This window comes from Pangasianodon hypophthalmus, chromosome 14, assembly GCF_027358585.1.
Source record: "Pangasianodon hypophthalmus isolate fPanHyp1 chromosome 14, fPanHyp1.pri, whole genome shotgun sequence".
In the NCBI taxonomy this organism is placed as follows: Eukaryota; Metazoa; Chordata; class Actinopteri; order Siluriformes; family Pangasiidae; genus Pangasianodon; species Pangasianodon hypophthalmus.
The window spans coordinates 9,664,089-9,682,833 of NC_069723.1; the positions used below are offsets into that span (position 1 = coordinate 9,664,089).

An 18,745-nucleotide genomic window follows, 5' to 3' on the forward strand; every position below is an offset into this window, starting at 1 on the left:
AACACAACTGTAATGCAGCAGAACTGCAATAAAACAACTATTATAAAAACATAGAACTAAATAACATTATTATAAAGGCCATTAGCTTTTTTTGGTTTATTTTTTTTAACACAAACAAATTTTGTGATCAAATAACTTGTGAGACTCTGCAAACAGATGAACAAGAAATTTTAAGCACACTTTCTATGCTGGCATTAAAAAAAACCAATAATAATAATAATAATAATAATAATAATAATAATCACAGGCTACATTCAGATTTACTCCAAACCAGTTTTCTTAAGGGCACCATCTATTAAAAGAAAGATGAACAGTACTTGGTGTCAGCTTTAAAGTTCTCTTTAGAGGACAAGGTCAACCCATTGAGGACATCTACAGTCTCTCAGTTTCACACTGAGGTCATTCTGTGTTTGGTATATGATGAGCCACAGTAACTGAAAATGCGCAGTTGTTTCAAGAAGTAATGCTACAAACATAAGGAATTCCTGGAATATGCACAGAGATGACAATTTACAAATATCAAATCATTACAGTGTCATTAAAATGTAACACAAAACTGATCATGCACCAAGTTAAAAAAAAAAAGCACTTCTTCAATTGTAATGAGCGAAAAAAAAAAAGTAGTAAAATGCGCAATTCAAATGCAACAGGGGGAAAAAAAATGCAATTACTCGTTTGTAATTTCATTCTGTCCAGCAAAAAAGCTAAACTCTAGAATTTAAAGTGTAAGTCTATACTTAACATATATGGGGTATAATTAGGATTACACAAACATTAAAACAAAACAGTGTGAAATTTGATCATTGCAGTAAATCAATAAAACAGCCGTTTTATGAGAATTCTATACTTCTGTTGAAAATCGGATAGCACGGCAATACTGTTTCAATTGATCACAGTTATCATAACCAAAATGTTTCAATTTATTAAACTTGTTTTTCTTAAAGATAGAGGACAAATCTATGTAACTATTTGTTTTTTTTAATTATTTTTTGAAGATCTTTATATTGTCTGTACACACAAATCAAAATAAATTTCTGCAAGAAAAAAAAAAATCTTTACAAGGCAGAAAGCAAGACAGCAAGTATTATGAACCGTTTAGTGCAGCAATATAAAAGCTTGCTGCGCATTTAGGCCTTAATATCACTACTGACAATGGGTTTGAGCAGATGTAAATTAGATCAACTTTAGACAGATGTATGTTATTTGAATATATCTGACATTAACAGAGAATATTACACCATGTCAGTAGATGTGTGTGTTGCTCCTCTAATGAATGAATGTGTCCTGTGTGTTATGTGGCTTAGGCGTGTGTGGATAGGAGATTGGCGGTTTTGGGTGTGTGTGTGTGTGTGTGTGTGTGTGTGTGTGTGTGTGTGTGTTAGCCACTGGGTCCCATCTGCACGCCCCCCTGCTTATGTTCAGCTAGCCACTGCATGATCTGTTGCTTGAGCTCCTCGTTGGGTCTGATCTGGTCCATGGTGAGTGGACTGCGGTTGAAAGGATCTGTCTGATCACTACAGAAAAAAAAGAGATCAAGAAAGAAATCAGCCTGAGAAACTAACATCATGTGAACGTATATGATTGTGTGGGTTCGTATGTTGTAAACAGGATGTTGTGTCTCCCACACACACCTAAGCAAGTGCCGTGCTATTGTTGAGCGGTCGACTGTGACATTGGAAGAAGGAAGAAGCACAGGATCAAGCATCAGTGTTGACATGATGGGATCCAAAAATTCATCTGGAGCATCTGAGTAGGTCTCCTCTTCCTGCTGATGTCGATCTGCCAGAGACTTTACGATACAAAGACTTAAGGAATTTAGACATTAAGGAAAACAACAACAGCAATAATAATACAGCTGGGTGACCAATAAATAATGTATCAAACCTTTATTTTATCTGCTAGGAGGCTGAAAGCCACTATAATATCCCCAGGTTTGTTGATCTTCTTTAGGACTCGAACAGTTTGAGAGAAAAGCGTGGGGGAATATGACCTCCCATCCTTTGGGACTGTGGCACAGAAGTTTTCCTCATCTCTGTGCCGAAGAAACCTTTAGTTTAGTTGAAGCCCTTGATGATGATGTTGGAAATGTACACATGTTAAATATGCATAAAAGAGCCTACCCCAAGTTTAGGTAAATAGTACAGATGTCCGACACTAGCTGCTGAGGCTTGAAGTCAAATTCACTGAAGTCTTTCACTTTCAGAGCACCCATCTTGGGTCCCACCAAGTGTTGCAAAAAGTAATTGAGCATGGAGATGATTCTTTCAGCAAGGAAAGGATGAACAAAGATGCCTTTGATTTCTGAGTAAGATAAAAAGAAAGAAGAAATTCAGGTACATGAAATCACAACAGCTCAGATTCCTTACAGACACAAAATACCACCATATAGCTTACCAGATGTCAGAAAAGCCAGGGTGCCGATCGTCTCATTTGACATGATATTGTGGAAGCGAGCCAGCTGTCCGAACATCTGCAGACTGGACTCCTTCTCTCGGCGGGCATCAGGGGCCAGACCCTCCCACTCACCACGGTCCCGCTCTATCTGGAGGAGCTTGATCTTACTCAGGTACTAAAGCGTTAAACCCCAAAGAGAACATCGTTCAAAATAAATCTTCGATTTATCACACAATCATTTCACATAGTTATATTGATATCAACATCTGACACCTGAGCAGCACTACAAATGTGCAGTACATATATAAATAATATACAGTTAGAAGCACATACCTGTATGGCCTCATCTAGTAAGAAAATGGCATCATTCATAAGCAGATTGAGAAACCTCAAGAAGAGTGGCGGATTCATGGCTTCTAGATTTTCAGATGCAAAATCCGCCAAATGCTAAAGTGACACAAAGCGTGATCTTAATTTTTTAACTTGGGATTTTTCAAATCACAGTTAATCATAAATCAAAATTAATGAATTTTGCTACCCTTAAGTGGCATACACAAAAATGAATCTATTATTTGGATATTTGCACCTTAATGCTCTCTCTATAGCTCTCCTCTCCCCACATGTACTTCAGAATAGGGTACATGGGCCTTCTGTAATTAAACTTCTGTTCAAACTGGTGAGGATCACCTGAAGATAGAACACTGGTAAGCCATTACAAGTGACAGTGAACAGGGAACACGTGTAAACCATTACAAATGCAAAAACAGGTGATTCTAACTTGAAACTCACCAGTAAACTCAATGTCTACAAACACAGTGATGAGAGCCTCAGCTAGACGAGGTGCATGGCAGTAGGAGCAGAATGCCCTCTGACGCTGGAACATAATGGGCTGGGGAGCGCCAGGTGACACGGTATCCATATGTGGCATCACAGCCTCCAAAACCTCTGCCAGCTTTGCCCGCAAATGAGGATTTTTCATTCTGTCAGTAAATAGTTACATTTGAAGAGTTTACATATGTTATAACAAGCATATAACACATGAGCACACGTAGAGAATGTAAAAGAAAATGGTTACTACACCTCTCTACATTTCCCATGTACACCGTGATGAAGTTGAGGACTTGCTCCAAGTTTTCTGTGGAAGACTCCAGCACCTCATCCGCAAAGCGCCGAAGGAATATGAAGAAATCGCCCATGTTCTCAGCAAAAAACTCTGCAAAACCACACGTGCCCAATATACTTTGGTGAATGCTGAAATACAACAAATCATATAAAATATCTAATCACCTCTAAGAGATATTTGACAACACATAGTGGACTTATTAATAAGGGGCTGTATCACCTGGCACATAGCAGAGCAGGCTGTTCTGTAGTGGAGGCAGAGGGAAGGACAGGGGAATGTGCTCAGGGCCCTGGTTTCCCAGACTGAGTTGTACAAGCAGAGAGGCACAGGAGGCCTGCAGATTGAGGCAGTTCTGGAGCATGGCAGGCTGAGTGGCAGCAGCCTTGGTGGACAGGTAAACAGTCATGAGGCGTTCAAATTGTTCCCTTAGCTGCTCTGCCATCGGACCTCCGCTGAGCTGTGCCTCCCGCCACGTGCCCTGCAGCCGATGCAGCGACTGGTTCATTTTCACCATCTGATCATGCAGTCTGTGCAGAGAAATTTACATAAGTGTCTCTTTTGGATCACTAAAGGAAGCTAGGAAAAAACAAAAAAATTGTTTAAGCTGTTTTCTGAAGCAAAGAGCTTTACAATAACAGACTATGGGCTGCATTTACAGTAGAGTAGACATACACACGTGCAGTGAGAATTTAATGCAGACACTGTACACACTGGTATTCAGGCTTAAGCTTTTTGCATATCGGAGGAGACAGTATCTTAATCAGAGATGTCACCATCAATTTTTTATGTATAGATATGAATTAAATTAAAGTGGACTATAAGCATAGCAGGTAAATACTTTGGCCAACTTATTACGATGACAAATAACAAGGGTGTAAGCGATATTATACAACACTTAGTTACGGTCCACTAATTTGACTGGTCGAGCGACATTCCGTGTGCTTATATTTAATATAACCTCACTGGGACTTTTCACTGTGTGTGTATCACGCTGCTCATTACTACAGTAGTGTTGGCGACATCATCAGCAGACATGGTAAATGATACTTTCTTTAACTTTTGACATAAAAGATGAAAGCTTGTCAGATGAAGATGAAAAGGAAGAAGGAAAGCCTATTTCACTGGAAACACCTTTAATGGGAATGTACAAATCAATGTGAGCTAGCTAATGAGCTAGCCGACATGCTATAAAGTGAGTGTAGCTTCTTCGGGATCTATTTCCTCAAGTGGAGCAAAAACAAACAGAACCATATGGCCATATTGTGTCCAAAATGTCACTCGCAAATTAATTTCTTGTTTATAGAACTGGTGTATAAAAACAAATTGCACTCGTAACTGTGTGGTTATATAGAATATATTCAGTATAACCTCACTCTTGGTCATGTGATACTTCTTAATTGTTAATTGAAACCAGTAATTAATGTGATAATTACAACAAGGACGATTCATGCAGCAATATAATATGATGGTAATACAGGAGACTCCTATTAGATGTTTATTCCAGGGCTTACCACCTTCTCATTTACTCAGTCTATCATTGTATTAGTCTTTTTTATTCATTTTTAAATTGCTTTTATGTTACATTTGACTTGACATTTGACAGATTATTTGCATAATTTGAATGGGCCACTGAGAAAATCGACTTAAGCATGTGCGTAACCTGACTCTGAACACACAGAACTTTTCTAGTATAAATATTAGCATAACTTTTATGCTTAGCTTGTTAACTCAGAATTCATCTCTATGGCTGTAAATAACTTTTTTTGTAGGTGAGAGTGTAGGTAACAGAGCAGAAATGACCTGTGGAAGCCCAGGTGCAGGGTGAGCTGAGTGAGGATCAGGTTCTCTGTGAGGAGGCTGTAAGACTGGGGAAATTCAACTGTTTGCTGAGGCGGAACAGGAATCAGGCATGTCTCTTTGTCAAGCCCTGGAAAGGGAAGTGTGCAATTTGTTTGAAGCTTTAAAATTTGATAAGAAAATGAAGGAGTGATGCTCAGAAAGGAAGGCAGGTATCCTACCTCTGGCATGCACATTCCTATTGCGTCTCTCTTCCTCACTCAAGTCTGTAAGAGCACAGTATGTGGGGTTAAAGGTTAGGAGTTTTGGAGAGTGAGGGCGACAGAAGGGTTGGCAGAGTTTGAGGAGTGCAGCGCCTAGATTTAGGAAGAATGCATCCGAAGCGTACATCTGGAAGAAGATCTCGGGCATCTGGTTGGCCCAGATTTTGGCACGACCCATGTTGGCCTGCAGGCAGTTGCCCAGCCATGACAGCAGCAGGTGACGAGTCTCTGTTGACTGCTGCAGCAGATTCTTCAGGATCTGATGCAACTTGTCATGAAACTGGCCCATAAACTAATACAGGATATAGACAAAACACAGATATAAAATGGTTCTGATTTCTTTACTCAAACACACTCACATGAGCTCAAGGACAAGCAACAGTTTGTCACCTGGTGGATATTAGATTCCTGAATCTTCATTTCCTGCGGGCTGGAGCGGGAAGGGTTGAGGAAAAAGCCATGGTTTTCCACCACCCCTGGGGTTTTCAGCAGACAAGATATATTTAACATAGTGCCCAGAAGAGTCTTCTGATACTGAAGTCCATTATTAGGATCTTTGGGCTGAATGTGTTCCACCAAAACCTATAGAGAAGACTTATTAGACTATTTTTCACAACTTTATAAGGCTGTGTCAGCTATTTCAAGTCCTCTGTTTTTCTCTATTATTACAGAATTACATTACGTGAAACAAAGCTCAAACCTTTGCAATGTCTTTTTGCCGACTAAAGTATACTAGAATTTCCAAGTAGGAATAAAGCAGCAGATGGCAGAGGTCTAAGTCTTTCACACGACTCTGGATAATATCAAATACTGGCACCATAACCTCCCCAAAAGTTCGCACTTCCTGGTCAGCCAAAAGGCCAGTGATAACTTCCTCTAAAAATTCCACCACCTCCTCAATATCTGCAAATATTGAACAACAAACAAAAACAGGAACACCAACAAAAGCAGTTATTTATATAAAAAAAAGAATTTTTTGCAGAGAAGAAAATATATATAATTCCCCATCTCAGAAGTGATTATGTAATGGCGATGACTTACGGGCTCTGTTAACCGCCTCCAGCAGCAGGTCAAGTAGCTGTTCATACACATTCTGGCTGATGTAGATCTCTGGAGTAAGCAGCACTGTGCGAGCATTGGACACTGTCAGGTTCTTACAGCGCACAGCATATGACAGCAGCTTCTCTGGGACTTTAGTGACCTGTTGCATTTTTTTGTAAACAAATTTGATTTATTTTTTAACACTGGGAAGTAGACCCTTCAAATGACAGATTGTATCAGTGTGAGCTCTAGTTCAGGGATATTCGACTAAAATCTTGAAAAATATGGAACTAAAAGTTCCATAAAATTTGTTGCTTACAAAGGTCTAGATAAGCAGTACAACAAATCACTGCTGGAATTGCTAAACATATATTTAAACATAAATATTTCAGTATAAATATATATATATTTAAAGTGTTTCAGAGAGGGGGATTCCTTTTATGCTTAACCATTAGTGGTTGATTATGGCTATAAATAAGAATCATCAATCTGAAGCAGTTTTGTTTGTAATGGCGCTTCACATTAACCCTTTCAACTAGCTCATGAGGCACTGTTTTAAATCTGACACAGGTAGAATAAACCTTCTTCTCTGTCCATTCAACTTTTTGTTTAAGTAAGTCATGTTATCAGTTTGCTTATCAGACCAGAGAGGGTAAATAAAATAAAAATGTATGAAAATCTGTGAGAATGTTCCTTTCTGGCTTAACGTCTCTAGCCCTGTAGCAATTCTCTGGTCCAGTGATCTTCAGTCTTCAGCTAAATAATTTACATAAACACATGTGATTGGATAAGGCACAACAGAGGATCTGCTACAGCTGCTGAATTACAGACAGTTTTTCATACACTATATGGCCAAAAGTTTGTGCAGAGCTGACCACCGAACTCATATGTGCTTTTTGAACATCCCATTCCAGATTTAGTCCCCCATTTGTTGGTATAATAACCTCCACTCTTCTGGGCAGGCTTTCCACTAGATTTTGGAGTGCGGCTGTGGGGACTTCAGCTACAAGAGCACAAGAGGTTGTGCACTGATGTTGGGCGAGGAGGCCTGGTGTGAAGTTGGCGTTCCAGTTCATCCCAAAAGGTGTTCACTGGGGTTGAGTTCAGGACCACTCGAGGTCTTCCACTCCAATTTTGGCAAACCATGTCTTCATGGAGCTTGCTTTGTGCACAGGGGCATTGTCATGCTGGACCAGGTTTGGGCCTCTTAGTTCTAGTGAAGGGAAATTGTAAGGCTGCAGCATACAAGAACATCCTATACAATTGTGTGCTTCTAAATTTGTGGCAACAGTTTGGGGAAGACCCGGATATGGGTGTAATGGTCAGGTGTCCACAAACTTTTGGCCTTACATTGTACGTTTATTTGCTGTGCTACAGTATTTTTTCATGTACTCGCTTCAGTCCGCTGAAATACTTTGCTGTGTCCACATTTGGACCGTGGTCCACCAGGCCCGCTGCTCTAGTGGTTTAGCTACTAGCTTCCTGTATAGGTTCATCACTCCCAAATACAAGGCTCAAAATCCACATTGTAAATAAAGTAAGAACATGGCCACATCAAACATAACATTGCGCCTAACATAACGTGTGTTTTTTTGTAGCTTCAAACTGTGGAGAGAGAAATAAAACAGCAGCAGACAGTTGGTCAAAGAAAAATTGGTGGGAAAGCTCATGGCATCATAGATCACTACTTGAACATTTGATCAGATGATAGCGACAAACAAGGACTTTGAAAACATGTGCTGAAGTGTACCAACTTTTGCAGTATATAGCACTATAGATCACTGTAGGATAACATGAGACCCCATACAGACATATGCAGTGGCTTGAGACATTATAAAGTAGACTTTTATGTACATTTTCACTTGTGACCGATCTGAATTGATATCTGATCAATGTAACCCACCTCTTCCTTAGCTCTCTGGTAGCAGGCATAAAGGTACGGTATGGCTAGTTTCTCCCCAGCATCACGATCCGCTGACAGGTTCACGACGCTGCAAGAAGTCATGTAGATCAGGTGGTTACCCGGCTCCAGTAAAAGAAGCCTGCTGAAAATGGCCTGAGAGGTCATGTGGACACATATTAGTCTTTTTTCCAAAAACACAAGCAAGGAAGTCCATTTCTGGAAATGGTCAGCTTTCTTTCAACACTGTTCAGGTTGTGTTCGTCACCTGCTCTATCGTGTCCATGTCGAGCCAGTCTTGGCCATCGAGGTCAGCTGCCATCTCTTCAAGGTAGACACAGCGCAAGGGGATGCCATTACCACTTCTAAGACTAGGGTCACCTGAAGGCCATAAAAATGAGAAGTGAATAAATATGGTGAGTGGTGTGGTGAGGAACAAGCCTGTGCAGAAATTGAAACTGACTTGAATAAAGAGCAAGACTGGTATTCAAAGTTGGGACAGAAGCTGAGTGAGAATATCAGGAAAGTCAATGATAGGACTGAGATCATTAACAGAAAGTGGTGACATCATTTTCCTTACTTCTGGAAAGCAGCATTATGATCTCATGAAAGGAGTTAAAAGAAATGAAGGCATTTTGCTTACAGTCTATGACTCATTTCTCAAGTGTCACCAAATGCCTTAAAACACAAAAAGACAACGTGTGGGACTGACATCATTAACCGAGATGAGGACATGGAGAAGTCATTATAGCACTCACTGTTGTCCAGGGTGATAAGGAAGATTCTCTGGATCATGTGATTGACATTGAGCTGCTCACAGAGTTCCTGTCGCGAGCGGAAAGAGCGGCTGATCTCGGCCACTGAGTCATCATTGTCCCCGATGCTGTCTGACACCGAGTTGTCAGACTCGGACTGGCTCTCCCCAGACTCTTCCGCTGTAAGCCATCAACACAGATAACATTACACAAATCATAAGGAGAATAATTATGCATTTATAGACTGATATAGAGATATATAGAGGGATCCAATAGTCTGAGAACACTAGTGAAAACCCTTCTATTATTTTGCATTCTTTTGTAATTTAATAAAAAAATTTTCATTACAAAGTATATTATCAGCAATAACCTGAGTGAAAAATACAATCTTTTTTTTTTTTAAAGAATATTTTAGAATTTGATATGTTCACAAGTAGGTGTAAATCTTTATGATTCATTTTAGAGCAAATCCATCTAAATGTCATCTGAACTCTTGCTTCAATGAAAGGGAGGAAACTCAAGGAAAATCTGACCTTCTGTACAAAATAGTTACCATGGTCAATATTACAAATTTAAATACTGACTTAGAAATAGTGCAGAATCTTGAAAATTCATTTGAATTCAATTCAGTTGAGCATTTCTTTTATTTGTATTCATTTTGTTCAAAATTCAAAACTTTCTTTTTATTTCCAGTTTTAATGGGAAATAAATAGCAGATATTTAGTTTGGGCTCAGACATTTGGACCCCACTGTATGTATATATGTTATACACCACTGATTGATAATATAGTCAGCTCCAGAATTATTGGCACCCTTAAAGATGGGGAAAAAATTGATATGGAAAAAATTCTTTGGATTTAAATAATTAGCTTAATCTCACACTGAAATGTGAAGGAAATCTAACCTGAAGTAAATTCTAATTTATTCTAAGTAAAGTAAATACAATTGTACTCCTAGAAATTCTTATCAGGAAGATAACTGAAACAAGTTCCCATTTACATTTTACTAAGCTCTCCTGGATGTGTATAACTTCTTAAGCAGTCATTCAGGATTTCCTGTCCTGTCACTGGAGTATACATATGCGGTAACACAGAGGCCAGATTCATCAACATGGGGATGATTAGAGAATACACAAATGCTATGAGACAAAAGTGTTTCCACCTTCATAAATAGGACAATGGCTATAAAATAACGAAATGCTCATATCATATACAGAGGATCAGACATGAATCAGACGGCTCTCAAAACTGTATGCTGATGTGACTTCTGACCAGAAAGATAGTGTTGAATGTTACTATTTTCATATTGTCATTTATATCGTTACTGCAAAAAAATACCACGAAATATCGGATATAGATTTAAGTCTATATCGCCCATCTCTATGTGACATCTGGACTCCAAGAAAACCAGGAGATTTTTAAATTAACATCTTGCTGTCTCTGCCAAGAAGCTGTGTGTGTGTGTCATGGTTGGATCTTCCAGCAGAACAAATGATTCAAAACATACATCCAAATCCACACACACACACGCATGCACAAAATCCCAGGTTAGATTTCAGCATGAGATTAATCTACTCAACCATAAAGACATTCTTTCATAACGTTTTTATCCATCTGTATCAAGGGTGCTAATAATTCTTGAGCTGACTGTATTACAGATCTGTAACCCAGAAACTTACATGGTGGTTCAGCTTGCTGCTGTAGTTTTTGGCCTGATGCAAACTGCTTTGCATCAGCAAGCGAACTGAAAAGGGCAGCAAATGGGTTTCGAGAGATGTTCTGGTTATTGTTGCCCTGGTCTGTCATTTCAGTGGAGCATCTACTCCATCAACATGTGCTGAATACCAGCCTGCAGGAGGAAGAGTGAGAACATTTATTTACGTATGTCTCAGTACAGTTGTATTAGCTTTTCTAGTTATACCACCTCATCGTCCATAACGCTACGAGACAGGTACAAATGCTTTGAAGCACTTGATGTCATGGGGACTTTAACTGCTGTTTAATAACATGCAGCTCAGAAAGCTGACATGTCATGTCGTATAGAGTTTACTACAACAATAAGCAGTAAAACTTTACGTTTGTCCTCGTCAAAGGAGCGAAAGATAAAGCTGAAAGTTAATGTCAGAACAGATGTTAGCTGTCAAGTAAGCTATCGGGACAGTTAGCAGCTAACTGGCTTACATGCTAGCTAGCATAGCAACCTGATGCAAGTACGTCAGTGAACACACTTACATTTATCACTCAGTTGCAGAAAGAACAGCTAACAAGCGTAGAAAATAGCCATTAACTATTTATAATATAACGTAAACATATCAAACAAAGCAAAAGCCATACCTAGTCTGGGCTGTTTGCAATGTTATGTTGCTCGCTATATGTTAGATGACTGCTTTTCCTGAATAAACACGACTGTGTAAAACGTCATCACGATGCGACAGTAGTGTTGCAGTCACCAATCAGTAGTTTGCTTTGGTTTGTCAACGAAAAGAAGGCGAATTTGCTGACAGTGCAGGAGTAGCAGCGCAGTTTAATCAGCCCAGCTGAAGAAAAGTTATGTGTAGTCGCTATAATGGCGCTGGAACTTTTCCACAAGGAACACACTTTGACAATGCGCAAAAAGCTGATTGGGTATGGCTGGCACACATCTTTTTCTTTCTCTCTTTTGCGGAGTTGTATAGTTGTCGGGATTAAGATAGAGTTCTAAAGGTTTGTCCTGCCTTGTAGTACTTCGTATACAGTATGTATGTATATAAATTCTTTTTCTTTTTTTTGAAAATCATCAGAAAAATGATCAAAAAAAAATAATTCTGATCATTGTTTCATATTCTATCCATATCTACAGTTTGATACTGGAGGTATTTGCTGATAAATTCACATTCAAGAAGAATATATGTGTATATATATATATATATATATATATATATATATATATATATATATATATATATATATACACACACACAATCAGGGTGTCCCAAAAGTCTCTATACATAAACTTACATACGAAACTTTATTCACAAAACATCCTCTACATGATTGCAATTTCTTTGTAAACATCTGGTGTCATGCATGTAATTACAAGTCCATCGCAACCTTGCAACAGCTTCCTGATCCAGCCTTGAGAATGATTTCAGTACATTCTTCTTTGTCAAAGGCTATATATATATATATATATATATATATATATATATATATATATATATATATATATATATATATATATGAAAACACATCAGATCTCAATGGGGAAAAATATCATGCTGGATATCTATACTGATACGGACTGGGTAATGTGTTAGGGATGAAAGGATGCCACATCGACTGATGGAAATGAAAATTATCAACCTACAGAGGGTTGAATTCAAAGACACCCCGAAAATCAAAGTGAAAAAATGATGCAGCAGGCTAGTCCATTTTGCTGAAATTTCAGTGCAGCAACTCAAAATGGTACTCAGTAGTTTGTATGGCCCCCACGTGCTTGTGTACATCCCTGACAACATCGGGACATGCTCCTAATGAGTTGACGGATGGTGTCCTGGGGTATTTCCTCCCAGATCTGGACAGGGCATCACTGAGCTCCTGGACAGTCTGAGGTGCAACCTGGCGGCGTCGGATGGACCGAAACATAATGTCCCAGAGGTGTTCTATTGGATTTAGGTCAGGCGAGCGTGGGGGCCATTCAATGGTTTCAATTCCTTCATCCTCCAGGAACTGCCTGCATACTCTCGCCACATGAGGCCGGGCATTGTCGTGCACCAGGAGGAACCCAGGGCCCACTGCACCAGCGTAGGGTCTGACAATGGGTCCAAGGATTTCATCCCGATACCTAAGGGCAGTCAGGGTGCCATTGTCTAGCCTGTAGAGGTCTGTGCGTCCCTCCATGGATATGCCTCCCCAGACCATCGCTGACCCACCACCAAACAGATCATGCTGAACAATGTTACAGGCAGCATAACGTTCTCCACGGCTTCTCCAGACCTTTTCACGTCTGTCACATGTGCTCAGGGTGAACCTGCTCTCATCTGTGAAAAGCACAGGGCGCCAGTGGCGGACCTGCCAATTCTGGTGTTCAATGGCAAATGCCAGTCGAGCTCCACAGTGCCGGGCAATGAGCACAGGGCCCACTAGAGGACGTCGGGCCCTCAGACCACCCTCATGAAGTCTGTTTCTGATTGTTTGGTCAGAGACATTCACACCAGTGGCCTGCTGGAGGTCATTGTGTAGGGCTCTGGCAGTGCGCATCCTGTTTCTCCTTGCACAAAGGAGCAGATACCGGTCCTGCTGATGGGTTAAGGACCTTCTACGGCCCTATCCAGCTCTCCTAGAGTAACTGCCTGTCTCCTGGAATCTCCTCCATGCTCTCCTCCATGCTCTGCCTGTGCAACCTCTGTAGGGTCCAGGTATCGCCTCATGCTACCAGTAGTGATACTGACCCTAGCCAAATGCAAAACTAGTGAAAAACAGTCAGAAAAGATGAGTAGGGAAAAAAATGTCAGTGGCCTCCACCTGTAAAACCATTCCTGTTTTGGGGTCGTCTCATTGTTGCCCATCTAGTGTACCTGTTGTTAATTTCATTAACACCAAAGAAGCTGAAACTGATTAACAACCCCCTCTGCTACTTAAATGACCAGATCAATATCCCAGGAGTTTAACTGACTTGATGCTATACTCTGATTAAAAAGTGTTCCTTTAATTTTTTTGAGCATTGTATATATATATATATATATATATATATATATATATATACATACACATAAATAAACAAACTGTTGTTGTTGTTCCTTTGGCTGCTCCCGTTAGGGGTCGCCACAGCAGATCATTGGTCCACATATTTGATTTTGGCACAGTTTGTATGCCAGATGCCCTTCCTGACGCAACCCTCCCCAGTTTTATCCAGGCTTGGGACCAACACAGAGAGTGCACTGTTGCATGTAACCCTGTGTATGAAGAAGCATGAACATAATAGGCTGCAAAAATGGAGAAATCCAATTTGACATAACAGGCAGTTTGGGACTATAATTCAAAGACAGGCATGGCATCCAGATTTGCTAGTAAATTTACTTAAAGTAGCCAGGCTGTGAAATTGTGAAAATTTTCCAGTCCTGTTTCTCTCTGTCAAGCAGTGGGTAGATAGTGAATAAGGCAATTGAAATATATTGCATTTTACAGTCATGCTGCAATAACTTAACTGCACTTTGGATTTAGATGAAGCAGGATCCTAAGCACAAGCTATCTTTATCACAGCTGCATTTATGAACCTGTCCTGAATAACACCCTACTCACAATTTCCCTTGTCATTACAGGCAGTCATGCAGACTCTTTTTCTCTCATGACCCAGTGAAAATAGTGAGAGCACAAGGACAGTATTTATATGATGAGAACGGGACACAGTACTTAGACTGCATTAGCAATGTGCAGCACGGTATGTGTATATGTACTTTATCAAAGTTACTATATTTATTTTTATAGTTATCAGCCTATTTAACTGGTCATTTGAACTGAATCAGTTTAATCCAAAGGACCTCATTAACTAAAAAAAATCATATATAAATAATTGGACTAACTGTTGGTGCAAAGTTCAGGAATGGACAAAATCTGAGCTGAGGGGGTTCATGGAATTTACTTTATTGGTTAAAGGGTTGAAAAAGTTTGAGAATCCATGCATTTACATTTAAAAAAAGATGTAGATGTTATGATGTGCATCTTGCAGTGGGTCACTGTCACCCCAGCATCACTCAGGCAGCAGCAAAGCAAATGGAGGTGCTTAATGCAAACACCAGGTTTCTCCATGATAATATAATCCAGTACGCTGAACGCCTCACAGCCACTCTACCCAAGAAGCTATGCGTCTTCTACTTCGTCAACTCAGGGTAAGAGCCTTTGTTCAATTGAGAACTCTGCAGTTTTATTGTAGTGCTACACATTTTATTGTAGTAAATATGACATTGTACAGCATATGGAGAACTGCAACATGGTAACGGATTTAAATGTTTCTGTTTCTGTAGCTCAGAAGCGAATGATCTCGCCTTGCGGCTGGCCCGTCAGTACACCCAACACGAGGATGTTATAGTTCTAGACCAGTAAGAACTTTAAACATTATATGGTCAAAATAGTTAAAGAGATACCCTTGTTTTTCATGCAATTGAGTCCACGTTGCCATTTTCCTCCTCTGAAGTGCATATCATGGCCATCTTACCAGTCTTATTGACATAAGTCCTTACAAGTTCCGGAAGCTGGCAGGCCAAAAAGAGTGGGTTCATGTGGTGAGTAAGAAACACGAACAACACAGAATTTTCTACATTGTTCTTAGCTACAACTGAAACTGGTTTGATTCATACAGGCACCAATCCCTGATACCTACAGAGGTCTTTACCGTGCAGATCATCCCAACCCAGCAGAAGCCTATGCAGATACTGTGAAGAGTCTTATTGATGAAGTACATAAGAGAGGACGCAAGGTATGCTGTCTTGTGTTTAAAGATTTCTCTGAGAAAATCACAAAGATTTGTCTGGCAGTATGTATTCAAATTTTTTATCCTTTTTTTTTTTTTATATATATGTATAGATTTCGTCTTTCTTTGTAGAGTCCTTACCCAGCGTTGCTGGACAGATCATGTTGCCACCTGGATACTTTCAAAAAGTTGCACAGTAGGTGTTCTCATCTTGTTTTGTAAACTCACGATGCATTATTTCACATGCCCATACAGTACACATGTGACAGTAATTAGAAGTATGATATTTAATGCTTGTTTTTTTTTATTGGGTCACTTCAGTATTTTACAATGCTTCTATATTCACACTCAGAATATAGTAAATCATACTTCTTGGGACATGCTGTTTGAAGTATCTGAGCAAATAAGTGCATTTTTACAGGTATATCCGGGCTGCAGGAGGCGTTTTTGTAGCTGATGAAATTCAGACTGGCTTTGGCCGTGTAGGAAGCCACTTCTGGGCTTTTCAGCTCCAAGGCGAAGACTTCTGCCCTGACATTGTGACTATGGGCAAACCAATGGGCAATGGGCATCCTTTGGCATGTGTGGTTACCACAGAGGAGATAGCTGGTGCCTTTACGGCCAATGGCGTTGAATATTTCAACACTGTGAGATACTCTTATATTGTTTCATCATAAAACATGCCTCATCTTTTATATATTTCATTTTATTTGTATTGTTTCATCTCGTACTGCTCTGGAAATTTTCAACAAACAAGTTGCCCAACCCATACTTTGTATTATGTATAGGTATATATTATATTTGTCTCTATTTTCAATGCAGTTTGGAGGAAACCCAGTGTCCTGTGCAATTGGCCTCGCAGTACTAGATGTGATTGAGAAAGAGGACCTGAGAAGTAATGCAGTCCGTGTTGGAAATCATTTGATGAAGCTCCTTCGAGAGCTCCAGGCTAAACACCCAATTATTGGAGATGTACGGTGAGTATACCACCAATAAGGCCATCACTGAGGTGTTTTTTTTTTTTTTTTTGGAGATACACTACCACTATGTATCATTGTCTACCAGACACATCCAGCACCTTGCATAAGTTTTAAGTGTCTTGCACATTTGAACAGGTTTTCTTCTAGCATTGCCTTGTGTTTGGCTGCATTCGTCTTACCCTCAGCCCTGACCAGTTTTCCAGTCCCTGCTGACCCCCACAACATGATGCTACCACCATCATGCTTCATTGTGGGGATGGTGTTCTCAGGGTTACGAGCACAGAGTCTATATATCACTCTTCCATAAAGCCTAGCCTTGTGGCGTGTCCAGCCTGTGGTTGTCCTGTGACCAGCTTCTCCAATCTGACCTGTGGATCTTTCCAGCTTTTTCAGAGTTAGTCTTGGCCTCCTGATTGCTTCTCTGACTAATGTCCTCCTTACCCTGTCATTGAATTATAACGGATGGTCTCCTCTAGGAAGAGGCACGGTTGTACCCTATTCTTTGCCGTTTTTTTTTTTTTTTTTTTAATTAAATGGTGCTACATGGGTTGAGATGTTTATTTTCTAACCAAAATCCCAGAACCTTGCCCTTTACTTATTTAGACAGATCCTTTGTCTTCATAATGCTGTTTGTTTAGGTATGTTCTCTAACTCTGAGGCCTTTCAGGAATAGATGTATTTACATACACACATTTCCACTTAATTATTATGGGCTGTTTTGTTTAGATTCATGACCCAATCCCAATGAAGTCCTTTTCAGTTCAAGGTTGTAACACTGCAAAATGCACTGTACAGTATCATGCATAGTAAGGCTCAAATCTTATTTTAAAAATCAGTGCAAAAATTTGTGCTCAGCTGATGCTTATTAATAAATATATGCATCCTCTCAAAGCTGAGTGTCCTCTTAAACCAGAAGGCATTCTCCTGCTATTTGACAGATCTTTGTGTTTTGATTAAAAATGTCCTAATATCCTCCACAGTGGTGTAGGACTCTTTTTGGGCTTTGAACTGGTTAAAGACAGAGTAGATTTATCACCAGCAACAGAAGAAGCAGCACTGCTTGTTAGGAGGTGAGAAATATCAAGACATGAGACAAAGAAGCTGTTAACATTATTAATGTTCACTCAAGACTGACCTTGATCTAAAAGCCTTTGCTGGCATTCTGTTTCCCCAGGCTGAAAGAGAAACATATATGCTTGAGCACAGATGGACCATGGGAGAACGTCATCAAATTTAAACCTCCCATGTGTTTCAGCATGCAGGATGCTGAAAGGGTCACTGAACAAATTGATCACATTCTCACGGGTAAGAAACCCAGTATTGATCTGACATACCAATTCAATTTTCTATTAAATATTAAATATGATATATAAATATGATCTAATGCAATATAGTTATTCATTAATACAATCTATTATATTTTTACATTTTATAAAATATTTCTCAAACTAAATATATTAAATTTTATTAATTTATTATTCAAAATAATAAACTTTGGGCCATTTACAGAAATTGAAGACCTGGACAACAGAAACAAACAAGGTTAGTAGAAAAATTAAAGAAAGCAGTTAATTGTATTTTTATATGGCATTTGTACATTTAGATTACATGAAAACCTTGGTGAAAATATCTAACATTTAACAATCTTTAAAAATAAAATCCTTTTATCCCACAGAGAAATGAACAAACAGAGGATATATAAGAAGAATCAAGGAAACACACTAACCAAATGAAAACTGAAATACTTAAAGAGAAAACACTTGTTTACTATATACACATATAAATCTAAACATCATTTATAATATACATAAAAACATATGTGAAATATGATAGCAGGAATAATGGCAAACCCTGAACTGAGAGTGATTTGAGTAATTTGCTTTAACCAAAGCAAAGTAGGAGGTCTACATTGTTTATAATAACACAGAAATGGACTCATGGGCATCATGGAATTTTGTATATTAACAATAAAAAGTATGTATTGTAAAGCTTTTTACAAAGTGAAAAACAGCCATAGTCATTCATATGTCATGCTGTAATGTGTG

At 39.3% G+C, this 18,745-nt stretch overlaps 2 protein-coding genes across 3 annotated transcripts; one reads left to right on the forward strand and one right to left on the reverse strand.

The window, feature by feature from the left end:
• Positions 1-962: 962 nt before the first annotated feature.
• On the reverse strand, positions 963-11,738 carry ube4a (ubiquitination factor E4A (UFD2 homolog, yeast)). 2 transcript variants are annotated; one of them, XM_026924787.3, is made up of 20 exons: positions 11,607-11,738; positions 10,952-11,121; positions 9,277-9,453; positions 8,787-8,899; positions 8,522-8,674; positions 6,619-6,778; positions 6,278-6,480; positions 5,968-6,159; positions 5,536-5,869; positions 5,318-5,444; positions 3,737-4,044; positions 3,475-3,607; positions 3,184-3,374; positions 2,981-3,081; positions 2,728-2,841; positions 2,395-2,569; positions 2,121-2,301; positions 1,885-2,032; positions 1,632-1,789; positions 963-1,514 (listed from the first exon to the last, which is right to left on the reverse strand). In XM_026924787.3, exons 2-20 carry the CDS (start codon positions 11,076-11,078, stop codon positions 1,379-1,381), a joined length of 3,231 nt encoding a protein of 1,076 aa, XP_026780588.1. In that variant the 5' UTR covers positions 11,079-11,121; positions 11,607-11,738; the 3' UTR covers positions 963-1,378. The 2 variants fall into 2 exon arrangements, with proteins under 2 accessions (XP_026780588.1, XP_026780589.1); XM_026924788.3 differs by having other exon boundaries at positions 11,505-11,660.
• A 19-nt stretch (positions 11,739-11,757) lies between these two features.
• On the forward strand, positions 11,758-18,513 carry phykpl (5-phosphohydroxy-L-lysine phospho-lyase). Its single transcript, XM_026924794.3, has 13 exons — positions 11,758-11,897; positions 14,573-14,691; positions 14,980-15,139; positions 15,275-15,349; positions 15,445-15,532; positions 15,610-15,726; positions 15,834-15,916; positions 16,142-16,367; positions 16,543-16,697; positions 17,681-17,770; positions 17,875-18,005; positions 18,210-18,242; positions 18,376-18,513. The coding sequence occupies exons 1-13, from the start codon at positions 11,839-11,841 to the stop codon at positions 18,381-18,383; spliced, it is 1,344 nt and encodes a 447-aa protein (XP_026780595.1). The 5' UTR covers positions 11,758-11,838; the 3' UTR covers positions 18,384-18,513.
• Positions 18,514-18,745: the final 232 nt, after the last annotated feature.

Coding starts and splice junctions, on each gene's coding strand:
- ube4a (XM_026924787.3), bottom strand. CDS start 11,078: ATGACAGACCAGGGCAACAATAACCAGAACATCTCTCGAAACCCATTT. Junction 2,570..2,727: donor TACTAGATGAGGCCATACAG/GTATGTGCTTCT, acceptor TTAACGCTTTAG/TACCTGAGTAAGATCAAGCT. Junction 1,790..1,884: donor TCCTAGCAGATAAAATAAAG/GTTTGATACATT, acceptor TGTATCGTAAAG/TCTCTGGCAGATCGACATCA.
- phykpl (XM_026924794.3), top strand. CDS start 11,839: ATGGCGCTGGAACTTTTCCACAAGGAACACACTTTGACAATGCGCAAA. Junction 15,533..15,609: donor AAAAAGAGTGGGTTCATGTG/GTGAGTAAGAAA, acceptor TGATTCATACAG/GCACCAATCCCTGATACCTA. Junction 16,698..17,680: donor CCAATTATTGGAGATGTACG/GTGAGTATACCA, acceptor TATCCTCCACAG/TGGTGTAGGACTCTTTTTGG.